Here is a 12455-nt window from a genome sequence, read left to right on the forward strand (position 1 = left end):
CGGCTGCATTCCAAAATTGTCACGTTGGCCCAGGATGTGTTTTAAGTTGTTGCAGTCATTTCCACTGGTACTGAAATACTGATACAGAATTGTTATGCTGTGCTCTGCTGTTCAAAGAGAAGAGGTCTCTGTGTATTGGGCCTCCAGACCTCTCTGAAACATTTTGGTGGGTCCACTTACAGCTTCATATTTCACAAGTTAGAGAAAATGAGTTAGATCCTCTTTGAACTTCAGCTCTGAAGTCCTGGGGACTCTTCTATAGTTTCCAGCAGGTGGATTCTTTCTTAACCAGAGTTTATGTACATTTTTACATTCTCATACAGTCTGTGAGAAAGATACATGCTAGCTGCCCGGTGGCTTCTTTAACAAACGCTTATATTTTGATTTTTGTTTGCTTTATTTTCTATTTTCATTATAGGCAGCTTCTGGACACTTCTTAGACAACAAATATACTTAAAATTGAAACGCTGGAAACTGTATTGCTATGACTGTTAAGTATATTTAAACATAACCAAGAAAATAGGCCCAAGTTAGCGTTTCCGAGATGTTTTCTTGCATACTTCTAGTTTCAAAGAGCTCTTGCTGTTTGTAGGCTAAAATAATGAAAGCTGCGTGCCCTTTTACTGCTAAAAGGAATGTCTGGAATTCAAAAAGCTACTTGCTAGGCAGAGAATACAATGTGGTTGTCAATTAGTTGTCATCTTACTGCTTCCAAAACCTCTCATGGGTACAATTTGGTTGACATAGCCCAGCAAATGACCTGCAGGTTTGTTGTTTCAAAGCATGTATGACTTTGTCTGCTGGCTATGCTGGGCAAAGCACGAGCATGTTGTTTTTCAAGGACGCTGTGACATTTAAAAGAAAAAAAAAGAATATGTGATTGTTTTCCTTATGTTCCTCCCTGGTTTTGATCTTTTCCTGGTCTTGCAATATAATGATGTTGTTATCCTTTTTCTGCCAGCTACATCATTTTATCGGATTGTTTTTAGGAAATCTGTACGCCTCAGACTTGTTCTCCCTTCTTTTTGAATGAAATGTTTTCATCTGCAAATTTAGAAGAGTTTAAGAAGATCTACATTTCTTATTCATTGCAAATTACTTAACATTATGCGACAGTTCAGCTTCATTTGATAATTCTTGTTCTTAGGTGATTAAATCTTGTCTTAGCAGCTTGATAGATTAAAAAGGTTAGAACACAACATTAAGCGTGGTGATGTGTTTATGTGTATTTTGGTCTTTACAATAGTGATTTCTTAATTCCTAACCCCTCAAGTCAAGGTTGCAAACATAACATCTTTCTAGGTCCTACCCCAGATCGGTAGACAGGCAGGCTAAGGGAAAGAAGAGATTAGTGCAGAGTTGCTATTTGAAAAGTCTTTGTAGCCTTTATGAGACTATTTCAAAATGAAATTTGCTTATTCATTCTACTCTTAATAAAACACTGCCACGTTTTATTCAGTAAGGAACTGAAGTAGGTGGGATGAACTTAACTAGAAAGCATATATCCCTATGAAATACAATATTCTGTTTAACTACATTTTTTGATAATGAACTGCATCAACTTAGTTTGTTGCGAGACTTCTTTATGCAAACTTGTTTTTTCCTTCAGTTTGGAAGGCTGATTGGGATTAAATGTCTGCTGAGTCTTTCCCTTTCTTCACTGATTATTGAAAACTGAGATGACTAACTTTTTAAAACTTAAATTAAAATAAGCTGTATGTCTTTTTGTTATACCTGACTGTTTGAGATAAATATTACTGGTAAGGTGATCAAAGTAGTGACAGTTAAGGTGCTATCACCTCTCCCCCCTTTCAAAATTCTAGCATTTATCCAGTTATCAGTGAACAAAATAGCCAAATATAAGAAAACAGTTTACAAACCAGAAGAAAGCATAAATCAAAACCTGGATACCTTAAAAGCTGAGGTAGCAGCCATTTGTCAAGTCTTCTTGGCCGGTCAGATGTTATCCCATGTTTTTGGACTGCAGGACTCTGTCAGTACGAGTATACTAAAACTTGTCTTGTTTTATCTTCAAATAGGCTAACCGACCTCCAGCAAAGCTCAATCTGTTAACCTGCCAAGTGAAAACAAATCCAGAGGAGAAAAAATGTTTTGACCTCATATCACGTAGGTTTGTTGTTTACTTCTTTTTACTTTTACAGTTAATATCAAAGGGGTTTGCATTATTTCTGAAGGTGTGTCAATAATCAACTTAAATATTTTAGCATTTAGAAAATGCTAAAATAAAATAAAGTCTTTGTAAAATGCCCTTTCTAGGGCAGTTTACCATTTCATGCATCTTAGCAAAATGCAAACTAACTACATCTCTTTGGAAGACTACTTTTTTATAGAGCTTTGTTTACTCCAAGTACTCCTATATCATTTTGTGCCACCATATAACAGGGTAACAATATTTTTGCTGTGACATCACTCTTCTTATGGAAAATGTCAGAGCTGATCATCTTAGGAAGTTATAACTTTGTACAGGATCAAAAGAAGGCTTAAACCACGCTTTCTGTGTTTGATTTAATTGGAAAAGCCTAGGGCTTATCCTGACTGTGTCTTTATCTTGATTGCGTCTTTGAGCCTGACAAGTTTGTTTTGCCTTTTTTTGATTATTGTGGTTGAAGAGCTCGTTTGGAAACTTGAAACCTTTCTTATATTCACAGATGACCTCAAATAAGGAGTCTATATTTTAGACACTCCCCTCCTTGCCATCAGCAGAACTTTAGACTTATGATTACTGAGGTTATATCTAGAATGTGGGAAAATAACTACACTCTCCCACTGCTTGAGTAATAAAATCACAGCACTAAAGAAAGGTTTCTGTGTAAAGAGCAACAAGCCACCTTGTGTAAACACAGATGAACTAACTGTACCCAGTGCAAGTGAAACTTGCTGAATAGACTTTTTGGCTGTCAGTGCCCCAGTGATGAGACTAGAGACCCTAGGAGTCAAACACCCATAAATCTTAGATTTTTTCCAAGAGTTTTGTGCAAAACCAGTTTTTTAATCTGTACATGAATTATTTATTGTGCAGATGACAGGACGTACCACTTTCAAGCAGAGGATGAACAGGAATGTCAAATGTGAGTTACTTTGCTAAACTTGTTTCTGATACTGGTATCCTTCTGAGATGTTACCGTGAACTTTAGAAGTGCCGAAACATTTAATAGCAAAATATTACTGCCATTTTAGATGGACATCAGTTCTACAAAACAGCAAAGAGGAAGCTTTAAATAATGCATTCAAAGGAGATGATAACACAGGAGAAAATAATATTGTCCAGGAACTGACAAAAGAAATTATATCTGAAGTCCAGAGGATGACTGGAAATGATGTGTGTTGTGACTGTGGAGCACAAGGTGACTCTATTAAGCATATTTCTAATTGGTAAAAATTCTATGTATCATGAGAGTGTTTAAGCTGATATTTTATGCTTTCTCTTTTACTCCTTATTTCACAAAGATTGTACACAGTAGAATATGCTAACAATTCCATTATGCTGCTTTAGTAAGATTGATTTTTTTTTTTATGTGCATATTTTCAGTGGGGAGAAAAGATATCGAAAAGCTTATTTTTCTCCTATGTATTTTGCTAATTGTAACTTTTGCTGATATAAATCAATTTAACTTACTTTATTAGCCCACATATTACCAAATTTACATAATACTTGGGCAAGTAAGGCAGTAAGATACTCAAGGCATTTTCCTAATGTACCATATATTTTTTTTAATCTTTTTATATTTGATTTTGAGAGTGAGCCAGGAGATGGTCTAAGACTGCACTTACTGGAAAAGAATGCATCTGCTGACTGTGTTTTGGAGCATTGGTTTTGGTTTTGTTGATCAATTCATTTCTACTTTAATCCTCTTCAAATTATTTTTAAATTCCTGCAGTTCTCAGTGTAATTTTATGTTACAGAGACACTGCAAGACTTAGGCTTTTTGGATTTTATGCTGTAGCTGAAAACGTTCTAAACCAGTATGCATTTTATAAATCAATAATAATTTTCAGCAATAGATACTGTATAAAACTATGAGAAGAGTCAATCCTGCTATCTTTAAAGAAGAAGATTCTAAATAGCTACTACCACACCTTTATCAAATGAATAAATGTCAAGTTGACAAAATCTCCAGAAATGACTTCTTTGACTGGAAAACGAGGGAATGTTATAGCAAGAATGCAAAATACTGGGGAAAAAAGACAAGGAAGGGTAATTAAAGAGAAGGATGAGCGTTGTTATCTTCGCAATAGTTGAGTGAGAACTCACTGTAGTATGGTGCTGTGTGTATATTTCATAATCACTGCTGCTTCACATAGTCTAAAGTCTGTACTTGAAATACAAAATAAAAAACTCCAGACAACATTATGTTAGTTTGGATTGCACCTATAACCCCTGATTGAGATTGTGACACCATAATATTGGTGTTTGTAAAAATAAATAAATAAATAAATAAATAACAAAAAAGTTCTTGAAAGTGTGGAGAAAGACAAACTAGACTATTTGAGCAGCTCCCTTAGGGGTAGTTGCCTTTGACACATGCACGTGCAAGCGCATACAAATTTTAAAAGTGCATTTTTGCTTCTTTCACTATTAAAAATAAATAAATAAATAAATAAATCCTGGTTTGTGTTTCCCAGCAGAGACAAAGTAAAGGCAAAAAGGCATAAATACTAAAATCGGATAATTTATGTACAATAATCTTATACACAGAAATGAAATTCTGTAAAAATTATGTTTTCTAGAATGAAGCCATTACATGTATTAATTTTAATTCTGTGGGTGCTTTTCGTTTCAGATCCTACCTGGCTTTCAACAAATTTGGGAATTCTAACTTGCATTGAATGCTCAGGAATCCATAGAGAACTTGGTGTTCACTATTCCAGAATGCAATCACTTACATTAGATGTGCTGGGAACATCTGAACTTTTGGTAATGAAATAGCTTTTATTGTCTTACAAATAGTACGATAAAATACTTCCAACACAACTATATTTTTGTCACTTTATATATAGTTCCAGTCTTGAAAGTTGCCTCCTGATAAACCTTATTTAAGGAATTGTAATTCCTCCAGATTATGGGAGCCTCCCAGAACATAGTGACTTGCTGTAAACTTTGCCTGATCTCAGAATTCAAATTAATAAAGGCTTAATATTTTTTGCTTTCAAGGTTTTTGGTGGTGGTTGTTTTTTTTTGTTTTGTTTTGTTTATTTTTACCCTTGGCTGTCAAACAGCTGTATTCTTTTTAAAATATCTCTTAGATTAAAAATTGAAGGAGTTCACAAATACTCCATGAAAGTTGTCTCCTAAAAATGTTAAATAATTAATCCTCAAAAGAAGAAATTGTATGTGGCTTTGCTACACAAAGAAGCTACCACATATCAGCTGCTCTGTCACAATTCATGTGTGTTCTCACACAGCACTAAGTATCTTACATTTATTATGGAGACTATTGTCTTGATTCTTCAGTTACTAGTTTGGGTGTTGAATCTCAGCTGAAAACTTGTCCAGAAGGGTTTGTTCATGGTCACTGGTATAATAGCAGAACTAAGAATCAGAAACCAAAAGTCCCAAATCCTATTTTCCCTTGTCCTCCTCCTAGCATGTGTGTGACAAATACCAAACATATTTGTTAAGTGAGTTGTGGATGGTTTTTTTGTTTTGTTTTGTTTTTGACAGCTTGCAAAGAATATTGGGAATGCTGGGTTTAATGAGATTATGGAATTCTGTCTGCCAGTTGATGAGATGATAAAACCTAATCCAAGCAGTGATATGTAAGTAAAAAGCCACTACTTCTGAAAAAGGCAGGCATTAAATTTGACATTGCTAATGGCTTGTCCCCTCATGGTTTGCACCAGCATGCCATGGAAAATTTGTAATACCTTAGATATAACCTTATACCCAAGGAATATATATTTTTTTTATTTTCTTGATGCTTTGCTCTTTTATTGAACTTTATCTGATCATACCTTCAGTAATAGCTGGGATTATGTTACCAGCTCTCTCGATCATGATTTGTGGGACAGGAAGAAATTAAATACAATTTCTTGCGAATTTTAAAGATGCACAAGGGCACAAAAATAGAGATTAAAATCAACTCTATTTGTTTTGTGCTTTTTAAACACAAAATAGAAATGAGAATGAAGTATACATTTTCCCTGAAAGGTACTGAACACCTCCTATGTAGAGACCCTTCCTAGGACTTCAGTCCATAACTACAGAGTAATAAGAGAACGTTTAACTGGATTCCTCAAGAACACTGAACTGTGATAGCAAAGACACAGCAAGGACAGCTGCTGGCTTGGCTGCATCCTATGCTGTCATAAGAGAGGTGGTAAATAATGCAGAAACAAACCTAGAAGAAATGGCTTTGGATGAAACTGATTTTATGTTATCCAGACTTGCACCATTCTGACAATTTTAATACAATTTTATTTATTATTAATACTACAGTTTTAATATTTTTTGATTGCTTCTATCAATAATCATATAAAATATATTAATAATTAAAAATCGTAAAAAGATTACTGGATGCTAAATCCATAGCTTAGAATACTTTCAAAAATGAGACATTTCAAAAATGAGACATTCATGTACTTTGAAAAACCTGTATATCAAATTTGTGTTTTTTTCATTAAATAAGAATGTGAAAACAGACACTTTTTAAAACCAGAAAGGAATATCATCCTCTGCTTTAGGAACAAGAGCTATCCATTAATTCAGTCTATTATTCTTCAGATTATCTAGATGATAAATTTTGGCTTTGTCAGATACCTTCTGTGCAATGTTGTGTAAATCCCAAGAGCTGGTAAGCAGTTATGCTTGTGAGATGCATGCCAGATCCTGTCGCAGAGTGATGGGAAAAGGAATAGGTGCTTGCTAGTTGTGTATTAACAGCAGAAGTGGTAAGTCACGTACTGATTCAAGTGTACTAAGAGATAGGTTTCACCTCAATTTAGAGGTGAAACTAAAAACTCTGCTACGTTCTCCCTATCTGTTATAGCTGTGGTGAACAGTTGCTTTGCAGAACGTAGCCACTGCTGTGAATACAGATCCAAAGCATCAACCTGTAAGCTGCTGTTAGCAAACCAGGATCATGAAGTTTTGATGTATTTTCTGTGTGTAAAGCTGAGTATTCTTGATCTCGGTATTACACCAGAATTCAGAGGGGAAAATTTATGGTGTGTGTCCATATTCTAGTTCCATCTCATACTGGAAATATGAGACTCCATGTCTTACATGCATATTTAAAAAGAAAAACGACAATGAATGAGAACTACAGTCTTTCTCAGATTTTATTTCAAATGACTTGCATGTACTTATGGAAATTCTAACCATCTTCTGCTAAAAATTATAAAAAGTAAATTATATTCAATTTCAGGAATGCAAGAAAAGATTATATTACTGCCAAGTATATTGAGAGAAAATATGCAAGGAAAAAGCACGCTGACAATGCAGCTAAATTGCATGCCCTTTGTGAAGCTGTCAAGTCAAGAGACATTTTTGGGTTAGTCCAAGTATATGCTGACGGTGTGGATCTCACAGAAAAAATTCCACTGGCCAATGGGCATGTAAGTGTGGTAATTGTTATTAGAAACAAAAAAAAAAACATTGTTAAAAAGTTCAATATGCTTTCATAATAAAAAGAACTTCTTATTTGAGGCTAACGTTTGAAATGCTGTTCTGAACATTTGTCTCTTTAATGCTGCAATTTAATTGTAGCAAAAGAAGCTACTAAAGTTTTTAATCTAACATTGTTTCCAGATACTATAATAGTTAAAATGTTTTTAAACATTATTTTTTTCAATAATCTATTTGGTTTTTTAAACTCATTTGTTTATTTACTTCAAAAGAACAAAAGGGAAAGAACAAAGGCTTTGCAAGAGATATTTTAATGGTAACATGTTGGAATAATTTGAAATGAAATACTTTAATAGATCTAATTTATGCCTTATTAAAATTTTTGCTTCTCTGTAAATCAGAAGAAACCAATGTGGTTTTTATTTTATTCTTAGGAACAAGATGAAACAGCACTTCACCTTGCTGTTAGATCCGTTGATCGGACATCCCTCCATATAGTTGACTTTTTAGTGCAGAACAGGTAAGTATACTGAAAACTATTAAACTGTTTCCCTTGCTGCATTTCCATCAAGTAGTATCTAAAAATAATTCTAGTATTTGCAAATCTAATATTATTCTTTGAAAATGGTGTAATGAGAGAGGTTTACTAATTCAGAGTAGGAACGAACCTTATTTTAATCAATTTTCCTCTTCTTTCCTGTACTCCAATAGTGGCAATCTAGATAAGCAGACATGTAAAGGTAGCACAGCCCTGCACTACTGCTGTCTGACGGACAATGTTGAGTGCCTCAAATTGCTGCTGAGAGGGAAAGCTTCAATTGAAATAGGTAAAAGGGTAATGTTCAATTTCATATTTGTAACTGCTGCAGGTAGAGAAAAGTGAGTGCATTTTCTCCTCAGTTGTTTAACATAATTTTATGAATAATACCATAATTTAAAAAAAATAAATATTCATTGTTCATTCCAAATTTAAAGTTGACTAATGCCTAAATTTGTTTAAAAGCAAGTGTAACATTAAGTATGTACCAAGGTTTTCAACTGATGTCTTGTTGCCTAATTATATACTGCTCTTTTATGGCTATCATTCCATATATGTGGCATGTGAAGTTGCTACTGATCCTCATGTTCAGAGGGCTGGTATTAGTTGGATCTCCATGTGGAGGAAACAGATTAATTTTAGAGTGTGTTGGTGTAGTAGTTCGCTATGTATCTGCAAGTATATCTCTGTCTTTAGTAATGGACAGATGAATGATGACTTCTATTATCCTAACTTTCTTTTCTTGGTGTAATATAGCTAATGAATCAGGAGAGACGCCACTTGATATAGCTAAACGCTTAAAACATACTCACTGTGAAGAGCTGGTAAGTGTTGCATCTTTCCATATCTTTGTGCATTTATAAGCAGAATCATGCCTGAATGTTCAGTGGTTTACAGTTGAATATTTAACAAATGTATTCCAGACAGAATAAGCTTCTGCTTAGAAAAAACAATCAAGTTATGTGCTTCTACGAAGAAAATTATATTTTTTCTTAGATGCTTTGGAAATGCTTAACTTCCTGGTGCCAGAGCATGATTCTGTTTGAGACATTGGCCTCAAATCCACAAAGTTTTATGTCTGACATCCTGTTGAAATCAAATCACCATACTTCTTATGGATGAAGGCCACAGAAACAAAGTTCATCAGTACTTTTAGTAAACAAGAAAAATGGATTGATGGGGTCAAGGTTCCTTGATTAGCGAGCCTGTATCAAAAACCTGCTATTGCAGTTAATTTCAGTCACCTGCAATTTCTAAACTGAAACAAGTAGGATGTGGTGTTTCTTGTCAAAAAATGGAGAATGGGCCTGCAATGGGTAGTGAAAAGGCTCGTTGCTTTTGATTTAGTTCTGTTGTGTTTGGGTGGAGCTTCATTCTTTGAACTCACTGCAGTGCAGTTGCTTTCCACATTACTGAAGATTGTTTTCTAAAATAAAGGTAATGTTTGTACCTAGAAACCAAGGTTCATTCTGTGTGTATTTTTAGTTTTAAAGTATGCTGTTTTAAAACTAAGTACTGCACATACCAGTAGTGTCAACAGTCATCTTTTGTTCCTCAGCTTACTCAAGCACTGTCTGGAAGATTTAATTCTCATGTGCATGTAGAATATGAATGGCGATTACTCCACGAAGATCTTGATGAAAGTGATGATGATATGGATGAAAAGCTACAGGTTTGTATCAGAATGCTGTTAATTTTCTGTGCATATATCTTTGTAAATACAAAGTTCATAACAATCTCAACACAACTCCTTAATGTAGGTATTAAGGCATTGCAAAATGACATTCAATAATAAAATTAAATAGCTCAAATTTTACTTTCTGTTTATCTTAAATTTCCTGTTTAATATAAAATACATTAAAAAAAAAATGAACATGTGGTTATAATCAGATTGCAATTAGCCAGATGTGATTTTTTTTTTCTTAACAGACTCAATATACACATAGTATAGTAGTTGTTATTGTTTCAACGCATCAGGAATATTTAGACCTCCTGATCATCAAGCAGAAATACCATAAGCTAGGAAAATTGCCAGTACAAGGGCAGGTACCTTACAGTATCTCCTCATTTTTGTGAGAAAGCTCAAGTCGCTGCCTCTAATTTTGGAACAAATCATGCATTGACTTCAGTGGTGCTAAACTTTTGCATTAAATTAGGCGTGTTCACTAATAGCAGGCCTGGGTCTTAATTCTGAATCTTCCTCTAAAAATATTTTTGTTCTTCTCTGTTTTTGTACCTTAATGGATGTTTTGTACCTCTGGAGTTGGTGTGGTGCTACTGGGTCACAGGATGCCACAGAATGGCTGAGGTTGGAAGGGACCTCTGGAGGTCATCTGGTCCAACCACACTACTTAAGCAGGGTCATTTAGAAGCAGTTGCCCAGGACTATATCTATTTGATTTTTTAATATCTCCAAGGAAGGTCATATTACAAGTAGTCACATGACAAAGTATTCTGGTAGCATAGGAACTTCATTCCATTAAAAAAAAATACAAATTTTCCTATTGTAAGCACCAACTTTAAAAAAAAAAAAAAAAAAAAAAAAAAAAAAAGTATTTAAACACCTAAGCATGCAGACAGGGAGCAAACTACCAAGTTTTGATACCTGTACAACACTGAAAAATGGTGAACACTTTTTTTTTTTTTTTTATCCCTTTTGTGATATCCTGTCTGCATGGGGTTCTTTTCCCATGTCTTATGTCCTTAATCTGAGAGAGCTATTACCTCTAACTCTTGACTTTCACTGGATTTAGCTACAAAAAGTAAAATAAATGTCATGAGCCATCCCTTTCAAAGCATAATTGCTACATTCTGAGAATTTTCTTAAGATTTCTCTGGAGAATTTTGGTATCTGTGCAAGGATCTGTAGTCTGTGAGCTGTTAAATCCAGTTCTGGGTGAGTTTTTATAGTATATCCCTCCATTTATCTACTCCTGTATATTGTGTCACCATCCAGTTTATAATAGTAATAATGACGATCTTTTTGATAAAGCAGCTTGAAACCTTCTGGTATGTTGTGGTGTGGTTTTTTTTTTGTTTTGTTTTTTGATCTAAAACATTTTATGTACTGTACAACTAGCTGTTTATCAAATCAATGCCTTTATAGGACACTCTAAATTTTTATTTTTATTTTTTATTTGTTTTTTCTTCATTTCCTTTATTGTTGCTAGTTGCCTTCTGCAGTTGTGTTCTTTTTTTGGTCCGTCCCTTGAGTTCCACCTTGTGTAAGAACTTATTTGCTATTCAGCATTGAGGCTGAAGTAATGAAACTGCTGCTTCACTGCCTGCTATTAATAGGCTTATACTACAGGGACTTTTGAAAGAGGAGTAAGGACTATTAATCACAGACTAGTGTCTGTGACTACATTGAATACACTGGTGAATACTGCTGGTGCTTAGGATCACATCAGAGTTGTGTTTACAGGCATCAGTATATTAGGCTTGTCTCTTTCAGGTAAAACAATTGAAAAGATTTTGTTGCCTTTGTCAGAAAGGGTAGCTTCTGAACTTGGCAGCTTCTGAAATTGCAGAAAAGCAAACCTAACCTGAAAGAAGGCTAGAACAATACAACTGGTTTCTGCTGCCAGGTCTTAGCTCATCTTTTGCCTCCATTCTGGCACACGTTTGACCCTTTATCAAGCTGTTTCAGTTTGTTAAACCAGTGAAAACCTAAGTCAACAAAACAAAACAAAAATTTCTGATGGTTTAGAAAGCAGAAGCAAGCATGGGCTGAAGTGCATACCAGAGCCAAGACAGTGGAGAGGTCAGGGAAGGGGGAGAGTCAGCCAGTGAGGAGTGAGTCTGCTAAACCAAAGTAAAGGTGGGGATTGATGTGGCTGGCTGTCACGTACATCATTCTGGTAAGTCTTTGAGCTATTACACTGTGCTGGAACATGTCTAAAGGTCCTAAATGATCTATCCAGAGTGGACACTGGATATATTTAGAGAAAAATTGATTGCTTATTCATGATACTGTTGGTGTAAATCTATTCTGCCCAAATGCTTTTACTCTAAATGGTTATTTTAATTTCATACAGCCAGTACATCAGTTATGTGTTTATCTAAAGCTATTTCCGAAGACATATTTATGCTCTCTGAACTACGGAATGTTGCAACCCACTCCTGCACTAGCCATATGAACTTATAACTCTAGCTATTTTAATTATCATTTGATAACAATAATTATCATGCTTGCTGTTGAAACAGGAAAAATAATGCTAAGTGTGCATAGCGAACAGATGACTTGCTGCAAATCTCAAAGACAACTAATTAGAGCTCATTTGATAATGTGCAGGGGTTGAGCAATGTTCCGTCCCAGCTGCCAATTAAAGT

The 12455-nt window shown here is 34.7% G+C and overlaps 1 protein-coding gene across 3 annotated transcripts in view; it reads left to right on the forward strand.

The window, feature by feature from the left end:
* Positions 1-12455, forward strand: part of ASAP2 (ArfGAP with SH3 domain, ankyrin repeat and PH domain 2) — an 84186-nt gene that overhangs the window by 56468 nt on the left and 15263 nt on the right. For all 3 annotated transcript variants that reach the window (XM_084513376.1, XM_084513377.1, XM_084513378.1), the window contains exons 12-21: positions 2040-2127; positions 3041-3089; positions 3199-3365; positions 4803-4936; positions 5684-5778; positions 7386-7575; positions 8020-8105; positions 8297-8412; positions 8880-8947; positions 9682-9795. In XM_084513376.1, coding sequence (XP_084369502.1) covers positions 2040-2127; positions 3041-3089; positions 3199-3365; positions 4803-4936; positions 5684-5778; positions 7386-7575; positions 8020-8105; positions 8297-8412; positions 8880-8947; positions 9682-9795 — 1107 coding nt within the window. The remainder of the gene's footprint in view (positions 1-2039; positions 2128-3040; positions 3090-3198; positions 3366-4802; positions 4937-5683; positions 5779-7385; positions 7576-8019; positions 8106-8296; positions 8413-8879; positions 8948-9681; positions 9796-12455) is intronic.

Source organism: Aythya ferina (assembly GCF_964211825.1).
Source record: "Aythya ferina genome assembly, chromosome: 3".
Lineage (NCBI taxonomy): Eukaryota > Metazoa > Chordata > Aves > Anseriformes > Anatidae > Aythya > Aythya ferina.